The sequence below is a fragment of the Ovis canadensis genome, chromosome 9 (genome assembly GCF_042477335.2).
Source record: "Ovis canadensis isolate MfBH-ARS-UI-01 breed Bighorn chromosome 9, ARS-UI_OviCan_v2, whole genome shotgun sequence".
NCBI lineage: Eukaryota > Metazoa > Chordata > Mammalia > Artiodactyla > Bovidae > Ovis > Ovis canadensis.
The window spans coordinates 87,826,800-87,852,317 of record NC_091253.1 but is presented as its reverse complement, the minus strand read 5'-3'; the positions used below and the strand labels follow the sequence as shown (position 1 = coordinate 87,852,317).

At 35.2% G+C, this 25,518-nt stretch overlaps 1 protein-coding gene across 5 annotated transcripts in view; it reads left to right on the top strand.

Moving 5' to 3' along the window:
• Positions 1-25,518, top strand: part of VPS13B (vacuolar protein sorting 13 homolog B) — a 787,290-nt gene that overhangs the window by 346,493 nt on the left and 415,279 nt on the right. For all 5 annotated transcript variants that reach the window (XM_069600522.1, XM_069600521.1, XM_069600524.1 and 2 more), the window contains exons 22-23: positions 4,558-4,685; positions 19,585-19,819. In XM_069600522.1, the coding sequence (XP_069456623.1) occupies positions 4,558-4,685; positions 19,585-19,819 (363 nt within the window). The remainder of the gene's footprint in view (positions 1-4,557; positions 4,686-19,584; positions 19,820-25,518) is intronic.

Here is a 25,518-nt window from a genome sequence, read left to right as displayed (position 1 = left end):
TTGATATTTCTCCCGGCAATCATGATTCCAGCTTGTGTTTCTTCCAGTCCAGCGTTTCTCATGATGTACTCTGCATATACATTAAATAAGCAGGGTGACAATATGCTTTCAGAATTTTCTACAAATTGCAGCCATGAAATTAACAGACGCTTACTCCTTGGAAGAAAAGTTATGATCAACCTAGATAGTATATTCAAAAGCAGAGACATTACTTTGGCGACTAAGGTCCGTCTAGTCAAGGCTATGGTTTTTCCTGTGGTCATGTATGGCTGTGAGAGTTGGACTGTGAAGAAGGCTGAGCGCTGAAGAATTGATGCTTTTGAACTGTGGTGTTGGAGAAGACTCTTGAGAGTCCCTTGGACTGCAAGGAGATCCAACCAGTCCATTCTGAAGGAGATCAACCCTGGGATTTCTTTGGAAGGAATGATGCTGAAGCTGAAGCTCCAGTACTTTGGCCACCTTGTGTGAAGAGCTGACTCATTGGAAAAGACTCTGATGCTGGGTGAAATTGGGAGCAGGAGGAGAAGGGGACGACAGAGGATGAAATGGCTGGATGGCATCACAGACTCGATGGATGTGAGTCTGAGTGAACTCCGGGAGATGGTGATGGACAGGGAGGCTTGGCATGCTACGATTCATGGGGTTGCAAAGAGTTGGACACAGACTGAGCCACTGAACTGAACTGAATATCCTCTGTCAGTAGATTTTAAAAATTTGACCGTAAGCAGCTTTTGTGGAAACCTTTGGTATCCTTGGTTTCAAGGAGTTTTAAAATTTGGCCTGCATTTTTAAAAATTATTTATATTTTTAGAATTTATTTTCTTAGAGCAGTTTTAGGCTCGCATTTAAAGTGAGGGGAAGGTTCAGAGATTTCTCACGTATCTACTGCCCCACACATGTGTAGTCTCCCGCATTATCAAAAACCCCACCAAAGTGGTATGTTATTACACTTGATGCATTTATACTGATCCATCATTATTATCCAAAATCCTTATTTCTCAATAGGGATCACTCGTGGTGTAATATATTTTTCTGTTTGAACAAATGTATAGCAACATATATCTTCTAATATAGCGATATACAGAGTAATTTCAATGTCCCCAACATTCTTTGCTCTGCCTGTTGCTCTTCTCTCCTTAACTTCTGTGCTAATGTTTTTATTATTTCCATAGTTATGCTTTTTCCAGATTGTCACATAGTTGGAAGCATTCAGTATGTAGCCTTTTCAGATGGGCTTCTTTCACTTAGAAATATGTATTTAAATTTACTCCATGTGTTTTTATGGTTCATTTCTATTAATGAATAATAATCCATTTTCTAAGTGCACCACAGTTTATCTAGCAGGTCACTTTGTAAAGGACATCTTGGTTGCTTCCAGGTTTTGATAGTTTTGAATAAAGCTTCTGTAAACATCTGTGTGCATGTTTGGATATGGTTGGTCTACATGTAATTTAGTTATTTAAATTGGCAGAGTTCTACAATAAGTTTATGTCGCCATATTCTTCTCATACCTGCTAAGATATGTAAGAATAACTGTAAGGTCCAGGTGAGTTGATGTAAATTAAGATGTGTTTTATTTTAAAATGGGGCTTCCCTGGTAACTCAGGTGCTAAAGAATCCACTTGCCATGTGGGAGGACCCCGGTTTAATTCCTGAGTTGGGAAGATCTCCTGGGGAAGGGTTAGGTTACCCATTCTAGCATTCTTGGGCTTCCCTTGTGGCTCAGATGGTAAAGAATCCATCTGCAATGCAGGAGACCTCGGTTCTGACCCTGGGTTGGGAAGATCCCCTGAAGGAGGGCATGGCAACCCACTCCAGTATTCTTGCCTGGAGAATCTCATTAACAGAGGAGCCTGGCAGGCTACAGTCCATGGGGTCGCAAAGAGTCGGACATGATTTACTGTTGTAAAACATCAATTCTGAAATATACAGTAAAAAGTTAAAAACCTCCTTCCCTCATACAATTCCATTTTACTGTCTTCACTGGTAACCTCTGTGAAGGGTTTGTATTTTACCTCTCTGTAGCTCTGTGTTAATGAGATAAATAAACACATGCTCAATCTCACATACTGTTTTAAAAACATATGGATTAAACTACAGAAATGCATATATTTTTATATCACAGTGTATAAAAAATATGATTTCTGTCATATGTTGAACTGTTCCTCATTTTTAAATGATTGAATTATAATCCTTATCACAAATATTCCAAAGTTAATTCAGCCATATCTTTTTTGATGAATAGATTAATTGCTTACCATTTTCTTCCTCTCCTTTCTCCTCCTTCCTTCTCTCCCTTTTTTTCACTATTTCAAATAATACTGCTGATACTAAAAATTTTTCAAATTATTGATATGAATCTCACATGTCATATGTTTTAATATTTCTGTAGCATAGGTTTTTAGAAATGGAATTACTTTGTAGAAAAACTTGCATGTTTAAATATCCTGTCTTGTAATTTCACTCTGCAAGCTATCCTTATAGTCCCAGTATATGAAACATTCTAACAAAGGGCTTCAACAATGTCAGATGTTTTTAAAAATACAAATTAACTGATTAAAATGTTTGCCAAGATGACAACTGAAAAGAATATCTGATTGTTGCCTTAATTTTTATTTTATTATTAAGGAAAGTTGATCATATCTTAGTAAGTTTTTTGGCCAAATTATGTTTTATATGAATTATTTGTTCATATTTTTTCCATTTTTTGTTGTTTATCCATATGACACTTTGATATCTTCATTTGAACTTGTAATGGAAATCTTAGCCTGATAGGTATAAAACTATATTTCCTTTTCCTCTCCCCTCTAGTGCCATTCTTCCAGGTGATCAAATATAAAACCTTGGAGTTATCCTTGCTTTACTTTTCTCTCTTATTGTAATATTAATCCATCAGTAAATTTGTTGGCTGCATCTTTGAAAACAATACAGAAATTCCCCATTCTTGTTAGCTCTATTGCTACTACCACCTCTCACAGCTTGTCTTCTTGTTTTAATATTTATGTAGACCGTTGTCTACATAGTAGCCAGAAAAATTCTCTCAAAATATGTCCATTAATTTCAAGACTGTTTAGAGTCATATCCTGTCTCCCTCAAAATAAAACCCAACCTCCTTACCATGGCCTGTGGAAGCCCTGTATGATTTGGTCCCTATTGGTACCTCTGACCTCGTCTCTTGCTTCTCTCGTTCTTACTCTGTTCTAACCATCCTCGCTTTTGTGTGGTTTCTTGAAAATCCTAAGTACACTCCCATCTTGGTGCTTTGCAGTGTTGTTCCCATCTGCCTAGAATGCTCTAACTCTATGGATCTCTCTCCAACTGTTTTTTTTTTACAAACATTTTTTGAATGTTTCTAATGTGTATAATGTGGTAGGCTATGGTATTATTAGTATGAGAATAAAAGGTTTATGTTCCATGCCCTTAAGATACTTTGAATCTACTATAAATGCAAATATGTGAACCAAATAGAGGGGAAAGGGAAAGTATGAGTAGATAATAGCACTTGTCATTCTCATAGTGATAATGTGGTAGCACTTACTTTTCCAATGATTATCAAATTTAGCTTAGTAAAAGTCTTGAAAACCAAGATCTGAGTCATTTATTTTATGGCATTTAAAATAGCACCCTATCAATTATATGTATGCAGTACATAAAAATGTAACATATATATAGACATGTCCACATATATTATAAATTATTATTTGATTTCTGAAATTTTCATTATAAGAATTATTGAAGTTCTCTAAGTTTCTTGATTTAGATGAAGAAAATTCTTGTAACATCTACCTGGCTTTTATGTGATCAGTTCTTTTGAAAGTGAAAATGAAAGTGTTAGTTGCTCAGTCGTGTCCAAATCTTTGTGACCCCCATGGACTATAGCCCATCAGGCTCCTCTCTTCATGGAATTCTCCAGACAAGAATACTGTAGTGGGGTAGCCATTCCCTTCTCCAGGGAATCTGCCCAACCCAGGGATCAAACCTGGGTCTCCTGCATTGCAGGCAGATTCTTCACTGTCTGAGCCACTGAGGAAGCCCAGTGCTTCTTTTGCTTACTATCAAAACCATTATTTTAAGTAGAGAGATACTATGAGTAAGCTTTTATTAGGAAAATTCACATTTGGGAAGACACATTTTCTATTAATTCTGGATGAAGGAAGTTCAGTTTTCTATTTCGATAAGATTTTTATTTATGTTTTGACTTCATACTGAGAAATGAACAGATTGTTAGGTTATAATTAAGTAAATTTTCACAATGTAAACACATCCATGTATTCAAAATAGAGCATTACTGTTACTCCATAAACCAACATCCCAGTCATCAGTCTCTGAAAAACAGTCATTTTCACTCTCTTAACTATTAACAGATTTTTTTTTAATTTGGAATAATTGTAAAAATGAGTAATTCTTTCAGTAAATATGATCTAATATATTTTATAATCTCATATATTTTAAAATTTTAAACACAGGAAGAAGTAATAGTGGAAATATTTTCTGTATATTTTTGTGAAACTTACTGGTACATTTCTATTAAATCATCCTGCCTGTTCTTATTCTTAGAATCCAGACCATTGTCAGTTCCTGTGAAAGCTGTGCTGACTATAACTGAAGGCTGTAGAAGTCCTGAAGAAAGAATGAAAGAGTTTATTGGAGTAGTATGGAATGCAGTTAAGAGTCTAACACTGCAGGTAAAATGAAAATTAGAAATACCATGGTTTAATTTCTCTGTTGCCATTTAATTTTCAGTGTTTTTAAGATCAATAAAAATTTTCTCATTGGTGACACTCATGTATACAACCTCACTTTCACAATTTAAATAAAAATTATTGGTGCTTTTTGCAGATTAATAACAAAATGATATGAAACACATATGGTCTTCCTGATAAAGTTACAAAATTATGCAAATTTTGAAATGTTATTTGAATTTTTAAAAATTCACTTTTTGTTTCTTTTAAGCATTATTTGAAATATTTGAAATAGTATACCAATAGCATACCTATTTCAGTACTGAAATAAAAGCTTAAATTGAATTAAAAGGATTACCTAATTATTTTTCCTAGCTACATATTAAATATGAAAATATTAATTATAACTATTGTTACTAAATTTTCATACCACTTTTTACTTTTAAATGTACAGAATTTAATTTTACTGAATTACACATCTTCCAGATCATGTTTTAACTGATAGAAATACACAATTAAATCCTTATCTCCATTTAATAGGAACTGGGTAAGGGTACCACAACCATTTTTAAGTTTTCATATAGACTATTTTTTCTTGAGATAAGATATGACAGATTGATAACAGAGGCATCTTTATAGAATTTTATGTGTACCAGACAGTAATATCTAAGTTTTGGGACCTTCCACTTCTGTTTGAGATGTTGACAATTGCAGAAGAATATTGCTCCCACCTTATGAACAAGAAAGAGCAAGGTAGATCTGCAAAATTATACCAGGATGCTTCACCCACATAAACTGGAAGATAATATATATGTGCAGTTCTTAGCTCGATTTGTGGTGATTTGTTATGCTGTGTAGAAAAGTGATCCAAACATCTATGTCTAGCTATAATACAGTTTAATAAGTATAATGAAAACTTTTAAAATCACTTTTTAGAAATAACATCTAAAAACATATCCAATTCCTTGGTATCAGTATGTGAACATGATTAATTCACATGGTGACCCTTGAATGACATGGGTTTGAATAGTACAGGTCCATTTATACGTGAATTTTTTTTTTTTGATACTTCAGTACTTCGTGACCTGTGGTTGGTTAAACCTGTGGATTCAGAACAGTGAATACAAAGGGTAGACTGTAAAGTTATATATGGAGTTTCTGCTGCGAGGGGTCAGTGCTGTTCTAGGGTCTACTGTATTTAAAGTACTATTTAATACAAGAGCCGGTGACCTGCGTTTTGGCAATCTATTACAGCCTCTCTTTTTTGAGCATGATACTTACATAAAATTAAGAGAAGAGGGGGAGAGAGAAAGTATGTTTTGTTATTCTTTTGTTGTTGTTTCAGCTCTCAGCTGAAAGGGAAAATGACTTTGTCCACAGGTATCAGCTGTGTCCTACAATCTCTGCCAGCATGAGGCCTTATGCTATTAATATTATCCTAGTGACTCACTTTGTTGACTTGTATTCCTCTCTAGTGGTTCCTCTGATGCATTGATGGCATCAGATGAGACAGGAAGGTGAGACTCCATGAATGCAGGAGATATTGAGTGCCTTTACATTGACTTCCCTGGTGGCTCAGATGGTAAAGCGTCTGCTTACAATGTGGGAGACTAGGTTTCAATCCCTGGATTGGGAAGATCTCCTTGAGAAGGAAACAGCAACCAACTCCATTGTTCTTGCCTAGAAAATCCCATGGACGGAGAAGCCTGGTAGACTACAGTCCGTGGGGTTGCAAAGAGTCGGACATGACTGAGAGACTTCACTTACATTGATTGAGCTTGATTATAGAAGCAGAAAATAGACAGTACTCCTAAGATGTTGCTGAATGTTCATAGTCAATGTTACTTTCTTTAGTCTATAGTAAAAGACTGTATCCTTATGTTCTCTTTCATTGTATATCACCCTGTCCTTGTATTAACATTTAACCATGGCGCATGATAGAGCAAACTAGACTAGGTGTGGTTTTGCTTCTGATGACTATATTTATTCACTTAACTATATGTAGCTTTTCTTATGATAAAATCTTTAATCTCAGGGGAGATACATTGCTGATGGGAATGAGGGAGATACCTGGGCAGTTGTATCTCAGTTTTATTCATTTTTTCTGAAGTTGGTCAACCTCAATCTGTATTCTTAGCTTACTCTGTGGTCACAAGAAAATAAACTTAAGTTTTTTATTTCTTCTCTTTCTGTATAATGCCTTACTAACCGTTCTGTGCTCCTCTAATTTTACTGATTGATTTAACACATTATTTCTACTATTTAAATGACCTATGAAATATATGCTTTTTTCCCTGATGAGTAATACCCATCATCTGTTTATGTGTTATTTTGTAATCTTCTGAAGAGTAATCTGTGGTATATTTTGTTGTTGTTCAGTTGCTAAGTTGTATACAACTCTTTGTGTCTCCAGGGCCTGCAGCATGCCAGGCTTCTCTGTCTTTCACTGTCTCTTGGAGTTTGCTCACATTCATGTCCATTGGGTCAGTGATGCCATCCACCACTGCATCCCCTGTCTTACCCTCCTCCTCTTGCGTTTGTTTACTCTTTCCCATTAGGGTCTTTTCCTATGAGTCGGCTCTTTGCGTCAGGTGGCCAAAATTTTGGGACTTCAGCTTCAGCATCGGTCCTTCCAATGAACATTCAAGGTTGAGTTTCTTTAGGATTGACTGGTTTGATCTTGTTGTCTAAGGGACTGTCAAGACTCTTTAGCACCAGAATTCGAAAGCATCAGTTTTTCGGCATTCAGCCTTCTTTATGGTCCAACTCTCGCATCTGTACATGACTAAAAAACATAGTTTTGATTACTATGGACCTTTGTTAGCAAAGTGATGTCTCTGCTTTTTAATATGCTGTCTATTTGTCAAGGCTTTTCTTCCAAAGAGTAAGCATCATTTAATTTTTTGTCTGCAGTCACCATTGACTGATTTTGGAGCCCAAGAAAATAAAATCTGTCACTGTTTCCACTTTTTCTCTATCTGTTTGCCCTGAAGTAATGGGACCAGATGCCATAATCTTAGGTTTTTGAATGTTGAGTTTTAAGTCAGCTTTTTTACTCTCCTCTTTGACCTTCATCAAAAGGCTGTTAAGATCCTCTTCACTATCTGCTATTAGGTGGTATCATCTGCATGTCTGAGGTTATTGATACTTCTCCCAGCAATCTTGATTCCAGCCTGGCATTCGCATGATGTACTCTGCATATAGGTTAAATAAGCACGGTGACAGTACATAGGCTTGACATACTCCCTACCTAATTTTTGAATGAGTCTGTTGTTCCACTTCCGATTCTAACTATTGCATTTGGCCTGCATACAGGATTCTCAGAAGACATATAAGGTGGTCTGTTATTCCCATCTGTTTAAGAATTTTCCACAGTTTATTGTGTGGTAGTCAATAAATGTAAATACTGAAGTGATTAGTAACTTAAGATGAGTAACTAATTTGAGCACACATATTTCTACTATAATTTATATATATATATATAACAGTGAACTTATTTACTTATAGCTCCATATGAGGTTCTAAATTATAGTATGATGCAAATAATACTTCATGTAAAAAAGGAATAATCCTAATATTATTAGATCTCTTTCTAGCATTTTATCTTTCATATCATGCTTTTCTTTAGCACCGTACCTTAAGTCATTTGTACTCAGGAGTTAGTTGTATTTTGATTTCATTAAACTGGGACTAAAAACTATGGTTAGAAAGGTATGTTTTTTAGTTTCTTTTCTGAGAATCAGTGTATAATAGGTTTTCAAGGCCATCTCTTAATATTTTACTTCTTGTTTTTTAAATTTTTTTTAAATGATGAAAGTATAAGAACATATTTATAGGAGACTTGGAAAATACAGATTACATACAGTTCCACTATATATTACAATTTTTTAGTAGGTAAATTAAGACTTTATATGGAATTTCAATATCACACTGTCAAAAATTAATAGGATGAATATTCAGAGAAGTAGAATGATATTGTAGACCTGAAAAGCAGTGTGATACAATTCAAAATAATTCAGATTTATATAATTTTAACATCATAGTAAGACATAAATTCTCTTCAAGTTCCCATAGACTGTAATTTAGTTTAGTTCAGTTCAGTTTCTCAGTTGTGTTCGACTCTTTGCGACCCCATGAATTGCAGGTCGCCAGCTTCCCTGTCCATCACCAACTCCTGGAGTTCACTCAGACTCACGTCCATCGAGTCAGTGATGCCATCCAGCCATCTCATCCTCTGTCGTCCCCTTCTCCTCCTGCTCCCAATTCCTCCCAGCATCAGAGTCTCTTCCAATGAGTCAACTCTTCGCATGAGGAGGCCAAAGTACTGGAGTTTCAGCTTTAGCATCATTCCTTCCAAAGAACACCCAGGACTGATTTCCTTCAGAATGGACGGGTCAGATCTCCTTGCAGTCCAAGGGACTCTCAAGAGTCTTCTCCAACACCACAGTTCAAAAGCATCAATTCTTTGGCACTCAGCTTTCTTCACAGTCCAACTCTCACATCCATACAGGACCACAGGAAAAACCATAGCCTTGACTAGACGGACCTTTCTTTGCAAAATAATGTTTCTGCTTTTGAATATGCTATCTAGGTTGGTCATCACTTTTCTTCCAAGGAGGAAGCGTCTTTTAATTTCATGGCTGCGATCACCATCAGCAGTGATTTGGAGCCTCAAAAAATAAAGTCTGACACTTTTTCCACTGTTTCCCCATCTATTTCCCATGAAGTGATGGGACCAGGTGCCATGATCTTCGTTTTCTGAATGTTGAGCTTTAAGCCAACTTTTTCACTCTCCATTTTCACTTTCACCAAGGGCCTTTTTAGTTCCTCTTCACTTTCTGCCATAAGGGTGGTGTCATCTGCATATCTGAGGTTATTGATATTTCTCCTGAGAATCTTGATTCTAGCTTGTGCTTCTTCCAGCCCAGCGTTTCTCATGATGTACTCTGCATATAAGTTAAATAAGCAAGTTGAACGGTTCTATGAAGACCTACAAGACCTTGTAGAACTAACACCCAAAAAAGATGTCCTTTTCACTATAGGGGACTGGAATGCAAAAGTAGGAAGTCAAGAAACACCTGGAGTAACAGGCAAATTTGGCCTTAGAATGGAATGAAGCAGGGCAAAGACTAATAGAGTTTTGCCAAGAAAATGCACTGGCCATAGCAAACACCTTTTTCCAACAGCACAAGAGAAGTCTCTACACATGGACATCACCGGATGGTCAACACCGAAATCAGATTGATTATATTCTTTGCAGCCAAAGATGGAGAAGCTCTATACAGTCAACAAAAACAAGACCAGGAGCTGACTGTGGCTCAGATCATGAACTCCTTATTGCCAAAATCAGACTTAATTGAAGAAAGTAGGGAAAACCACTAGACCATTCAGGAATGACCTAAATCAAATCCCTTATGATTCTACAGTGGAAGTGAGAAACAGATTTAAGGGCCTAGAACTGATAGGTAGAGTGCCTGATGAACTATGGACTGAGGTTCATGACATTGTACAGGAGACAGTGATCAAGACCATCCCCATGGAAAAGAAATGCAAAAAAGCAAAATGGCTGTCTGAGGAGGTCTTACAAATAGCTGTGACAAGAAGAGAAGCAAAAAGCAAAGGGGAAAAGGAAAGATGTAAGCATCTGAATGCAGAGTTCCAAAAAATAGCACGGAGAGATAAGAAAGGCTTCCTCAGTGATCAATGCAAAGAAATAGAGGAAAAGAACAGAATGGGAAAGACTAGAGATCTCTTCAAGAAAATTAGAGATACCAAGGGACCATTTCATGCAAAGATGGGCTCTATAATGGACAGAAATGGTATGGACCTAACAAAAGCAGAAGATATTAAGAAGAGGTGGCAAGAACTGTAGAAGAACTGTACAAAAAAGATCTTCACGACCCAGATAATCATGATGGTGTGACCACTCACCTAGAGCCAGACATCCTGGAATGTGAAGTCAAGTGGGCCTTAGAAAGCATCACTACACACAAAGCTAGTGGAGGTGATGGCATTCCAGTTGAGCTCTTTCAAATCCTGAAAGATGATGCTGTGAAAGTGCTGCACTCAATATGCCAGCAAATTTGGGAAACTCAGTAGTGGCCACAGGACTGGAAAAGTTCAGTTTTCATTCCAATCCCAAAGAAAGGAAATGCCAAAGAATGCTCAAACTACTGCACAATTGCACTCATCTCACACGCTAGTAAAGTAATGCTCAAAATTCTCCAAGCCAGGCTTCAGCAATACATGAACCGTGAACTTCCAGATACTCAAGCTGATTTTAGAAAAGGCAGAGGAACCAGAGATCAAATTGCCAACATCCGCTGCATCACGGGAAAAGCAAGAGAGTTCCAGAAAAACATCTATTTCTGCTTTATTGACTATGCCAAAGCCTTTAACTGTGTGGATCACAATAAACTGTGGAAAATTCTGAAAGAGATGGGAATACCAGAGCACCTGACCTGCCTCTTGAGAAACCTATATGCAGGTCAGGAAGCAACAGTTAGAACTGGACATAGAACAACTGACTGGTTCCAAATAGGAAAAGGCGTATGTCAAGGCTGTAAATTAGGAGACACTGAAAACATACCCAGGGGCATAAAACAAACTGCAAAAGTTTCTTAGTCTAAAGGTTTTTAAATTACACAGTCTGTTCTCTTTTTACCATCAGATAATGTTAAATATCAATACAAACATTTTTAAATAACCTTCATATTTTCTAGTGCAGTGTGACATTTACCGAGAGATCTTTTGACTTAGCCATCGAAACCCTCAATAAAGTTAAACTGAAAAAAACACCTAGGGTGATTGCAGATAAGAAAGATACAGTATTATTAAGTAGATATTTTATTAAAATTCCATAAAATTTTTTGCTGGTGTCCCTTTTATTAGTTTTTATATGTTATTCAAAACTCCATATTATATTTAATTGCATCAAGCAACTTCAGCTGCATGCAGCAAATTCTGTTAAATTCTCTTTTTCATTTCTATTATGACATATTTTCTAATTTTCCTTGTTATGCCTTCTTAGGTACACCCATCACTTAAAAATGGACACTTAAAACATGGGATTTTGTTTAAAGTATCTTTAGTATTAATTTCTCATTTTGATATTGATTTCTCTCAACTTTTGATATCTATCCTAATAGAAAAAATTTGTTCCATTTCGACTCTTAACTGCAGCTTTCTCTTCCTGGCAACACAACTCCTTTGTTTTTGCTCAGTTTTCCTTCTCTATTCTAGTGAGAATGCTTTGATACCAAAATAAGCTTATATTGTAATCATTTCTTATGTATGAAATATATATATGCAGTATGTTTGTATATAAATAAAAGTTTAATGTAGTGGGACTTAGATTTCCTTTAAAAATTAGGTACTTCGTACTTTTTTCAGAAATGGCACTAGAGTTGATGAACAGGTGTAACATTATTTGAGGATTAGCTCCAAGGCCCTATTGCTCTTTAATATGTCCTCCTTTACTTTTTGAGAAAAAAAGTACATAGTTAAAAAAGTACATACATAGTTTCTGATAAACATTGTATTTCTAAAAATTTCCTGTTGCATATAAGTATTTATTTAACATTCAGAGGCATGTTAACATATTAGTACCCCAGTATAAGGTTGTTTATTTTTTTAAACATCTAGTTGCCTAGTAATACATTACAGAATGTTCTCTTTCCCTCCATTTATTATTCTTTCATTCATTATCACATTCAGCACTCAATTTTATTATACATTATGATAGATCCTGAGTAGACAAAAGAAGTATAGTAGTTCTCTTGGTCTAGCAGGGAAAAGAGAAATATCAATTGTATCGAAACATCTTGTGGGGCGTGTCTCTTAGACAGATCCCTTATAAAACTCGTGCCATCCAAAAGAGACATGGAGTTTTCAGGGTAAATGTCACCTATTGAAAGGATATCTAGGGCATGCTCTGCCAGGTTTGTGATGAATTTGAATACTATCTCAGATTAATATTTATTGATCTTTAGAATTAGATGACATAATAGCATTCTCCAGATTATAATAGTGATAAAAATTGTATAGCTGTTTGAGGTTTAATTTGGTCCTAAATATTATTTCATGATGATATAAGTAATTGTAATAAAGATAACCTCATCCTCTCTTAGCCATTCCACTAGAAAACCGTTGGCTTCTCTGGTGGCTCCGAGAGTAAAGAATCTGCCTGCAGTGCCGGAGACCCGGGGTTATCCCTGGGTTGGGAAGATGAAAGGAGTGGCAACCCACTCCAGTATTCTTGCCTGGAGAATTCCATGGACAGGGAAGCTGGCAGGGTATGATCCATGGGTTCACAAAGAGTAGGTCATGTCTAGCGAGCGACTCAGATACTATAGAAAGGTGGACTAGTTTAGTGTATCCTTTTTTGATCCCATTTTGAGAAGTTACTGTAAAGGGTGCTAAAAAAGATAGTATTAAGGGTTACCTGATTATTTGATGGCTCTAAGAAAATCTTCCAGGTAAAATTCCAAGTGTAAGAAATCTTTATAAAATTCGTAAGCCATTAAGTAGATACATGGACACGAACTTGGGTGAGTTTCGGGATGGTGAGGGACAGGGAGGCCTGGTGTGTTGCAGTCCACGGAGTTGAAAAGCGTCATCCAAGACTGGGCAACTGAATGACAAAAAGTAGATACATGCAAGCTCCATAACGTAAGATATTCTGGAAAACATACTCCTCTTCCCAGGATGAAGTTACGGGAACTGGATTTATTTTGCTACTTCAAACAACGAAAAAAGAAACGGGCAAATTTTATTCAACAGTGGTTTCAAAACACTAGACAATAAGAAAAGTTAGACAGCAAACCCTGAGAGACCTAAGGTAAAAATCACCAGAAACCAGTGACTTATGCACTTGGAGAATAAAAGGAGGGAATCTAATTGGTGTTCCAGCTTCTGGTTTGGGTAGATAGTGATGCGAATATATGATAGGAGCAGCATCCTTTCAGGTTAGTGGCAAATTGAAAGTTTGACTTTACATGTGTATTTGAAATGTGTATGAGATATCCAGTTATCTCTTACACTGAATATTCATAATTGAGTTTAAGGAAGAGATCCACCATATAAATATAATTTTGGAAATCACCTACAGATGGTTAAAACTAGGAGAATTAAAAAAAGTATAGTAAGTTGAAAGAGCAATGGGCCAAGTGAATACCATTTCTGAAGTAGTAGAAGAGAAAGTCTCCTTGAAGAAAACCCTAAACGAAAGATCAGAAATGTTGGAGGAAAGGTCAGAGAGTTCAAGGAGCCATTGTCAACAGCATCAGATTCTTAATGTTAGCTGTGGGCTTTACTTTGCATATTTGCAATATGAAATGGTTAAATTAAGTAATGTTTAAGGTATTTACTATTCTCATGTTCTTATATGATTCTTTTAGTTCTTAGGCTTGTTTCGTAATGATGCAGTGCCTTCATTAGCTTTACAAACAGTGAACTTAATCTGGTGTGTCATTCTGGATTAGTTACAAGTAAAGATACTGATGTTTCTCTTTTTCTCTTTCTTTTGTTTTTGATTTTGGCTAAATACATGTATACCATTTACCTTCTTAACCATGTTTAAGTGTACAGTTTAGTCTGATCTTCCTTGTTGACTAAGCTTTTTGTGTATAAATTAACATTTAATTAAAGTACTAAATGATTTACGTTTGTATAGATTATTTTGAAAATGATCAAGGCACCTTTCTTACCTCACTCCTAGTCCCAGTCCTGTCTTATACATACCATATACTTAGAGATTTTCAACTGTTTGTATATTCTGAAAAAGTTCAGAATAAAACTAGGTTCTGATTCAGTGATAAAAATTTAGGCCCTAAAACTGAGTTTTTAAAAGAGTTGTGTCCACTCTCCAAGACGTTTTATGAGCCAAATATAAAAAAGAAAACCCTGAAGTTGTCATCAGATTAAACAAAACACCATAACTTAAAGTCATCAAAGGATTATTCTTTTAATGGAAGTTTGAACAAGTAAATGTGCTTGGAATCAGAGTTTCTGGAAAGTTGATTTTGGAGCCAAAGTTGGTATTTGCTAAGTTCATGTACTTTATTATTTTAGAAAGATGTACATTGGATTAAGACATCAGCAGTATTTATGATAACCTATTTATTTTTCAACGGGAAAAAGAATTTCATACTTTATTATAATTCAATCATTTTATAGTACTAAATGTAGTCTTGAACAGTTTTTAAAATGAACTTGGATTGGAGGGCCTTTTCAAGATAGATTAGCATAAACTCATTGTTTTTTGTAGTTTTCCTCTGTTCACCTACCAGCACAGTTTCTGTCTGTTACGTTTTTTGTTCCAGAACGACATAATTGGCAATGGCATGCAGTTGACAAAATAGAAGTACTCTGGCCTAGGATTCACTAATGAAGGAAAACATTACTCTGGTGTTTGCCAAAATCAGTCTTGACTTTTACATTGAAGATTGTGTTGCTGTCCTGTGGCATTTCCTGGAAGTTTTGGCTAGTTTCTGACAATGGACAGCATGGTGTTGTGGACACTTTATTTTCTATTTGAAAGATCCTGAGCTCTTTCTTTTGCTAATAATGTTTTATTCCTTTTAGGAGACAGCTTCCCACCTTCTGTAAGATTTTGGTATGAGTGTCAAAGTCAAATAAGCTAGAACAGTTGAATTTTTTTTCTCCCATAAAGTTATATATGTATAAGAAGAGATGTATAAGTAATCATGTTACATGATACACCTAATGTTCTCAAGTCCAGTGAACTTCCTGGCTTATCTGCAGGATTAAGTAAGAGTAGATACTAGACATATCAGTTGTCAGTCACATTAATGTTAAAAGTAATCAATTACATTTAATGCTTAAAATTTTCATAGAAGGCTATAGTTTTATTTATAGACATTGAGAAAGTGACATCAGTTGCACGATAGTTTGTTAGAAAGAGGACATCCTTATTACAGTCGAGGAATTTTTTTCTTGTCTCCCCTTGACAAGTATTTATGAGAAAAGTATGGAGATTTATAACATTCCACTGTGGAAAGAAGATAACCAAGGTGCACTTTTGAGGTTTTTAGCTAATGTCCTGAACTGTGTATATTTAAATTTGTACTAAATAAAAAGAATATTTCAAATAGTTTCATAATGTATTGTGAATTTATAGAATAGGAAAAGGTTTGGGCAATAGTTTATTCATGTTTCATAGTGCAAATATAATACTACTTATTTTGGTGGTCTCTATATGCATAAATAGCTAAACCATAAGCCAGTAGCATTTTAAAATAGAAGGGTTGTGAGCATCTTTTACAAATCCTTGAGAATTAATATATAGATCTGGCACGTAGTAGATACTTATTGTATGTTCATTGACTTTATTTAGCAAACATTTTGGTGACAGTTAATATGTTAACCTTTATTTCAAAGCTGATTTCCCCCCATTTACAGATGAGGAAGCTGAAGTTATGAAAAGATTAAATAGCTTGTCAAAGGTTCCACAGCGAGAGTTGAACCCATCTGGCTGACAAGTCAGTTTTATTAATCACTCTACTAGGTGTCTGTGAAATGAAATGGTGAACAACATGCATTAAACAACTATTCTAATTAACATAATTATCTGGTGCTAATAAAAATAATTTTGTTCCCTTCTTTAACAATTATTTAGTACCTCTTTCATACTAGGTGCAGTACTGTGTACTGAGACTGTAGCGTGAACAGAATAGGCACAGTGTCTGACATTATAGATTATATGCTCTAGTGAAAATTATGTAAGGCTATTACTATTTTTAAATGCTGGAACTATGTCCTTTCTCTATAGTCCTGACTTCGAGCTCAGTAAATGGTGACTGTTAAAGAATTCATGAATAAAAGAAAGAAAAAGTGAATGAAAATACAAACTGTGTAGTTTTTTCATTCTCATTTTTTATTTGAAACTGTATCCTGAGGAGTAAATACATTCATTCAGAGAACATTTTATTCTGTATAAATTTTCTAAATACAATTATCACTAGATTTTCAAGTTTTGAAGAAAGGAAAACATTTGGGAAATAGTATTATTTTAAAGGGCAGAAAATATGGTATAACATTTAAAGCATTTATATAAAGTTAGTCTATATGATGGACAGTTTGCTAATTAAAATGCTTTTTAGGTTAATGCATAAATGAAGCCTGTCTTAGTTTCTTCTTTTTAACTGAGTTGTGATCACAGTTGTAGAGGGCACACATTAGAAAAATCAAAGGTTACCAAACTGTACTTGTAGAGGATGGGGGGTACACAATGGCATATATCTTTTTAAGCAGCACTTGAAATTTCAGGAAAAAACAGAACTTGGAACTTCAGAAAAATTGCATGATAATCATTTCACTTATTGAAATAATACCAAATAATTTCTACTTTAGTGGTTTATCCTCAGGATGTGATACTTAGCTATGTAGCCCTTGACCTAATAGGAATCAAAATAGAGGTGGTTCTACTTCAAGAATTTGTAATAATCCCTTCACTTTAACACATGAATGTGTTCAATATTGGCGAAAGAACATGTTGCTACCAAAACTGAAATAAGATCCTTGAAACAGAAAGGATGTTGCCATGGAAAAATGAAGTAACACTCAGTGCAGCTGTGATGCATTAATGAATAGGATATTTTTTTAAAAGATCATTTGTGTTTGGTGTGGCTCAGAGGGTCCCAACCAGATGGTTTCCATGAACATGATCTGACCCCCGGTTTGAGGACTTCTTACTGGCAGATTACTTCATTTTCTTTCCCTTGGATTGTCAGATCCTTACATTAATGCAAAATTTACTGCTGCAGATTTATATTCACTTACATAAATCACTCAACATTTTACATTAAAACCAAATTTTAGACATACAGTTTAACAGTTATTTTAAAAGTGTAAAAAGATTTATGTGTTAGCTTTAGTATATATAATAGATGTAACATTATAACAAGTTTGAGCAATTTGGATTATATGTTTTAGTTCTTATCATTAAAAGAATCCCCACAACATATATCATTTTTTAGAAAGTTTATTTTTTAATGTTGTTATGTGTATCAGGTTAATATGCTATTGATTTTATATGCATTTCTCAGGTTGTTTTGATTTGATTAAATAATTTATTTCTGAATTAGTAGAAACTTAGAATATATTGTGATTATAGAAATTTTGGCACAATTTAAATTTGTTTCTCAAGACATCTATGTATGGAATTGTATACAGTGACGTATTAAACTAATTACCTCACATTGTTGAAAGCATTTGTCAACATAGCATCAGTATCTAAAATAAAATGTTAAATACTGACCCGTCATTATTTGAGCTTATAACCATAATTAATACAGGAGAATATGCTGTCAGTGGGCCACTCTAATTTGTGTACTTTAGCATCACTAATGAATTATGTTATATATTTGAAACAAAATGTAACATATTTGAGACAATATACACTTCTATTTCAGAAGTTATAAATGTTGTGATCTTAAGTCAGTGATGAACTACTTAACATATACATTTTAAAATCATGTAATACAAGATTAAATTGTAGAACTAAAAATTTTCATACTGTATGAACTAATGTACTTACTTTTGTAAATTTTTACTTGTATTTTTCTTCACTGAATTCATTGGTTTATCCATGCACAGAAATACTGAAGGAAAAATGAATAAGTGCACTTATAAGACTGGCAAATTATTTATCATATCAAGGAATGCAGACCTGTTACATACCATGATCTCACTAAGGAATATTCATTAACCCCAAGAATACGTCTGTGACTGTAGTCTTTGTTATCTTTTGTAAAATATAGTCTCTGTTATTTTAAATTGCTAGACTATCCAAATATTTATCAAGCAAACACATTTTAGTTTTTATTAGATAATAAGTTCAGGTAGTAGCTTTATATGCCAATTATTTTATAAAAATTAGCAGGTTACATTTTGTATCTTATTAAAAATAATTCAAGTATGCTAGGCAGTTGGGGCTGTTTACTAGCCAGGTACAGAATATTACCTTGTAATAGAGTCAGCTTAGACTAATAGGCTTTAACTTAAGCATACCTTTTGAATTAAGTACTCATGATGTATTCAGTTTTTTATTTGGTCTTGCTTAGTCTTACTTTAACTCTGTTGCTAAGTCACTTCAGTCGTGTCTGACTCTGTGCGACCCCATAGACAGCAGCTCACTAGGCTCCGCCATCCCTGGGATTCTCCAGGCAAGAACACTGGAGTGGGTTGCCATTAACTCTGTTAGGGGCTGGCAACCTACGTAAGTACACTGGGGATAAGGAAGCATAAAAATTTCACATGAAATCACAATTTAGGTAATAAATCAACATATGATAAAAGTAAGGAATAGCGCTCTGATTTTTAAGTCTCCTGAATTTTCCTCATTACTATGTTACTAACTTGTTCTCCTTTAATGTTTATCTAGAGATATAATCTGAGCATTTAAAGTATTTTTTCTTAAATTTCTATCTGTAAAATGAAGGACAAAGGGACAAATTCACATAGAAATAGATGTTTGTGGTTTTTTTATTTTTTAAAGTAAGCAGTAAAATGATAGTCAGCTCTAACGCCTTAGTTGGTGTTAACAAAATGTAATGAACTGCAAAAAAAGGAGGATTTTCTCACCTTTTTTTGCCAGCACATTTTCTAACTCAATCATGGTTCTTGGAAAGAACTGTGGAAAGGCAGCTATGTGTTCATTTCATGTCATTGTGCTCTTTTGATCAAATTTGTAGCAATAAACAATACCTTTTCCAGCGTTTGTCGTATTCTTTAGTAAAATCAACTCATAAAGACATAAGTATGGGACATTTTCTTGTTTGAGCTTGTCTGTGTATTCTGGTAAATATATTAGGTGATTGAGATTTGTTTATTCTCAAACTTAATCTGATCCAAATATTTTTATTCTCTTTTTCTTTTCTAGCTTGAAGTACAGTCTTGTTGTGTGTTTATCCCAAATGATAGTTTGCCTTCTCCTAGTACAATTGTATCTGGTGACATTCCTGGAACAGTAAGAAGTTGGTACCATGGACAAACCAGCATGCCAGGAACACTTGTCCTCTGTCTGCCTCAAATAAAGATTGTTAGTGCTGGCCACAAGTATATGGACCCTCTCCAGGAGATTCCGTTTGTCATCCCACGACCCATCCTTGAAGAAGGTACATTTTTATTTTAAAGTCTTCCTGTGGTTATTATATTTTATACTGATATTTTTAGTTTTACCGTTTTTTTCCTTTAATTATCCCAGTGCATCTCTAAATCAGTCTTCTCATTGAAAGAACTTAATGGAAATGAACTAAGTGATCTACAAAGTAGTTCTGAAAAGACAAATGTACAAAGTAAATGAACTAAGTGATGCTATTTATTGATAGCCACACCTTTTATTATATGTAGATGAAGACAAGATACATATATATATATTTAGACAGAGACTATCTGCCAAAGATTATATGGCATATAGTATAATCACTGAAATGCTAAGCACAAATAAAGAGAAGAAAATTGGTTTTGGATGTTTGCATTAAGCTGAACTAAGAATTATAAGTAGGTTTATTGTAATTTAAACCACTTGACTTACGAATAGATGTATCATAAATACAGAAATTGTATATTTATTATTTACACCATTTATATCAAGCTTGATATATTCCTAGATTACTCATTTATTTAAATAAAGTAGATAATTGTGTGATGATTGGAGCCATGGCTCTTTCTTTAATAAATACTTGATTTCTGATGTTGCAGTGTTTTCAGTTGCAGGTTCATACCCTTTTGAACTTAGATGCATTCATTTCAAACTTTGTGAACCTGGAAAAGTTTTGAGTCACAAAGTCAGTAGTGTGAATCTATATTTTAATAACAAGCCTCAAATTTTTGACAGTGCTAAATAGGTCAACACCTTGTTCATATTATTAGGATGTAAGTGTCTGAATCCGGACATCGTTCAGATTACCACATACTGTTACTGAAAAGTTAGTAAAGTCTTCAATTTTTTTACTTTGACTTAAGGTTGATTTCTGTCTCCCTTTCTCTGTTGTGATTTCCATTGAAATCTAATTTTGTTAGGTTTATGTAAGCATGATTTTATCCAGAAATTAAGGTTGGTACTTAATGACGTGAATACTATTATCATAAAATCATAGAATTCTAGTAGGTAAAAGGAACTTAAGCGTTCTTGTGAAGTGCTGTTTGTCTTTATTCTTTCTCTAGCATATTGAGCATAGCTGTTATTTGCTATTCATTTTTGGTTACAGGAAATTCCTTATTATCATAATAGGTGTTATGTGTCCTATTAAGGATATGCTAGCTTCATAAAGTGAGCTGGGGAGTGCTTCCTCTTAAAAAAAAAAGTTAACTCTGGAATGATTTTTTAAAAATTGATTTGTATGTTGATTTTTGTTAAAATTCATTGCTAAAATTTTAAATTCCTCCTTTTACAGTATATAATTAGATGATTTTTAGTATATTTAGTTTTTATGCCACCATCACCATCTAATTTTAGAATAGTTTTATTAGTGTAAAAATAATTGGTACATCATTAGCACTTAGTCCTCTACTCCCATCCTGCAAGACCACTAGGAACTGTCTTGCTATGAATTTGCTTGTTTTAGACATTTCATGATTGGAATAAAAAAACCTGTGGCCTTTTCTGACTGGCTTCTTTCACTTACCATAAATTTCAAGGTTGATTCATGTTGTAGTATAAATGTCTTCATTCCTTTTTATAGCTGAATACAAATTCATTTTATGAATATACCACATTTATTCATTGATTATTTGATGGACATTTGTGTTGTTTCTACTTTTTAATAATTATAAATAATGCTGCTATGATGTTTTAATTTCTGTTCAATTCTATTCAATTCAGTCACTAAATTGTGTCCAACTCTTTGCAACCCCATGGACTGCAGCACGCCAGGCTTGCCTGTCCATCACCAGCTCCTGGAGTTTGCTCAAACTCATGTCCATCAAGTCCATGATGGCATCCAACTGTCTTATCCTTTGTCATCCCCTTCTCTTCCTGTGTTCATTCTTTCCCAGCATCAGGGTCTTTTCCAGTGAGTCAGTTCTTCACATCAGGTGGCCAAAGTATTGGATTTTCAGCTTCAGCATCATTTCTTTTAGATGCATATAGTAGAATTGTTGGGTCATTTGGTAACTCTGTCCTTATCTTTGAAACTGATAAACTATTTATCAAAATGTCTGTTCCATTTTAGAACCCCACATCAGAGAATGGAGGTTCTAATTTTTTATACTGAAGTTCAGTTGATGCACATTAATTTATCCGTATCTGTGTCACCACTTATTATTGTTGTATTGTTACTGTTTTGTTGTTTCCAGCCATCCCAGTTGCCGTGACGTGTTATCTTGTGGTTTTGATTTTCATTTCCCTAATGTCTGATGATATTGAGCATCTTTTCATATACTTATTGGCCATTTGTAGATCTTGTTTTGTATTTTCTTCTTACATTCAAATTCTTTGCCCACTTTTTAGTTATTTTTCTCTTTATTGTTGAGTTATAAGAGTTCTTTATATATTCTGATATCAGACCCTTAATAAATATGTGACTTGCAAATATTTTCTCCCATCCTCCCAGTCTTTTCATTATCTTAATTAATTGTTTGAATTTAATTATGTAAATAAAAATTTGCTTCCTTTATACTGTTCTACATGTTTATTGTAATTCATTTATCCCCTGCTGTTTTGGAAATTATCCCTTAACTATTCTTTTTCTTTTTTTTTTTTAATATTAGAAATTAGCACTCTTTGATTAAAGTCAACTCTAGGTCTAGAAATCTTAAGTTGCATATTTAATTTATTAAATTATGCATTAAATCAAGCTATTTACTGTGCTTCTGAACACACACAGGTCTGAAAATACTTTAATTCATTCATCCTATCTGGATTAATAGGCTATCATTTAAAGAATAATTGCTTGTATTTATTGTGAGTATATAATCAGGACAGGGTTTGGAACACCTGCTTGGTGAAGAAAAGTGTTAGTCGCTCAGTTGTGTCCGACTCTGCAACCCCATGGACTGTAACCACCCAGTCTCCTCTGTTCATGGAACTCTCCAGGCAAGAATACTGGAGTGGATAGCCATTCTGTTTTCTGGGGCATTTTCCCTACGCAGGGATTGAACCTGGGCTTTCTGCATTGCAGGCAGGTTCTTTACTGTCTGAGCCACCAGGGAATCAAGAACCAGATAGTAAATGTTTTCAGTTTTATCCATTTCTTGGTCTTGTTACCACTTCTGAACCCTCCTTTGGCATGAAAAAACAGCCATAGACAATAAGTCAATGAATTGACATGACTGTGTATCTGTTCGGAGAAGGCAATGGCACCCCACTCCAGTACTCTTGCCTGGAAAATCCCATGGATGAAGGAGCCTGGTGGGCTGCAGTTCATGGGGTGCTGAGAGTTGGACATGACTCAGTGACTTCACTTTCACTTTTCACTTTCATGCATTGGAGAAGGAAATGGCAACCCACTCCAGTGTTCTTGCCTGGAGAATCCCAGGGATGGCGGAGCCTGGTGAGCTGCCGTCTATGGGATCGCACAGAGTTGGACATGACTGAGTGACTTAGCAGGAGTGTATCTGTGAAGCTTTATTTACAAAATCTGATAGATTCGGTCATGGGCCGTGTTTGCTGACTCTTAAACTAGTGCCTTTCTAGACGTGCCTTCTTACAATTCAGTCCTCTATCCATGGCAGATCATTTTCCTTTTCCCTTTTTGTGATGATATGTGATTAGCAAACTGAATTTTACTTGTTTGAATACTTATTTCACTAGATATATAATTTATATATCCAGATTTATTGCTAGTTATATAATTTCTTATTATTTTAGTCTGGCCTATTAAAGATACAGAGGCTTTCATTGTAGCTCAGTTGGTAAAGAATCTGCCTGCAATGCAGAAGACCTGCGTTCGATCCCTGGGTCAGGAGATTTCCTGGAGAAGGAAATGGCAACCCACTCCAATATTCTTGCCGGGAGAATCCCATGGACAGAGGAGCCTGGCGGGCTACAGTTCATGGGGTTGCAAGAGTCGAACACGACTTAGCAACTAAACCACCACCAATTAAAGATACTGTTGTGCTGACTCTTTTGCTTTTCATTGTCCTATTGAGAGATCCACTTGCAGTTTATGTTTCCTTGAGATATTTTGTCCTTCCTCTCTGGCTGCTTTAAGAATTTTAACAATCTTTGTGTTTTAAAGTTTTTATGTTGGTGTCTATAAAAGACATAAAGATTTCTCCAAGTTTTCTGGCATGACTTATTCAGATATTCAGTTCAGTTCAGTTCAGTTGCTCAGTCGTGTCTGACTCTTTGTGACCCCATGAATCGCAGCATGCCAGGCCTCCCTGTCCATCACCAACTCCTGGAGTTCACCCAAACTCCTGTCCATCGAGTCAGTGATGCCATCCAGCCATCTCGTCCTCTGTGGTCCCCTTCTCCTCGTGCCCCCAATCCCTCCCAGCATCAGAGTCTTTTCCAATGAGTCAACTCTTTGCATGAGGTGACCAAAATATTGGAGTTTCAGCTTTAGCATCATTCCTTCCAAAGAAATCCCGGGCCTGATCTCCTTTAGAATGGACTGGTTGGACCTCCTTGCAGTCCAAGGGACTCTCAAGAGTCTTCTCCAGCACCACAGTTCAAAAGCATCAATTCTTCGGCGCTCAGCCTTCTTCACAGTCCAGCTTTCACATCCATACACGACCACTGGAAAAACCATAGCCTTGACTAGATGGACCTTTGTTGGCAAAGTAATGTCTTGGCTTTTGAATATGCTATCTAGGTTGGTCATAACTTTTCTTCCAAGGAGTAAGCATCTTTTAATTTCATGGCTGCAGTCACCATCTGCACTGATTTTGGAGTCCAAAAAAATAAAGTCTGCCACTGTTTCCACTGTTTCCCCATCTATTTGCCATGAAGTGATAGGACCAGATGTCATGATCTTCGTTTTCTGAATGTTGAGCTTTAAGCCAACTTTTTCACTCTCCTCTTTCACTTTCATCAAGAGGCTTTTTAGTTCCTCTTCGCTTTCTGCCATAAGGGTGGTGTCATCTGCATATCTGAGGTGATTGATATTTCTCGTGGCAGTCTTGATTCCAGCTTGTGCTTCTTCCAGCCCAGAGTTTCTCATGATGTACTCTGCATAGAAATTAAATAAGCAGGGTGACAATATTCAGCCTTGATGTACTCCTTTTCCTATTTGGAACTAGTCTGTTGTTTCATGTCCAGTTCTAACTGTTGCTTCCTGACCTGCGTATTACCTGTGTCTTATTCTTTCTCATATATATTTTAGAATTTTCCACTTTTTTTGCAGCATCATTCTTGTCTCTTCTTTGTACTTCTACGATTTTTCTCTTTGACTTCATGACCTGCATTCTCAGTAATTTCTTTAATCTGATCCTTCATTTCATTAGTTTTTTGAAGTTGTGTCTGATATGCTGTTACAGTTGTTCATTGTATCATTGTTCAACTGTATCATATAGAAAACTGTACAATTCTTAGTACACTGCTTGGTACGTTTTATACTAAAGCTACTCATGTTTCCTACATCTGAATCAAGATAAAAAATAGATGATCTTCTGTAGTCCCCTGAGAGCCTCTTTTTCTTCAGATTTAACCTATATATCTTGATACCTAAAAGCATAAATTAATGGGAAAAATGGGACAGTTCCATTTAAGGTTTACCCTAACATCATTATCGTAGTGATTCGCATGCAAGCCTTGTGTCCAGTTAAGTTCTACACTGCAAATTGGTCTAAGGCTTTGTCTTTAATCTGCCTTAGTGTGAACAGGTGAGTGTTCAAATTTTACCTGTTTCGAAGTGCCTCAGGCTATTTG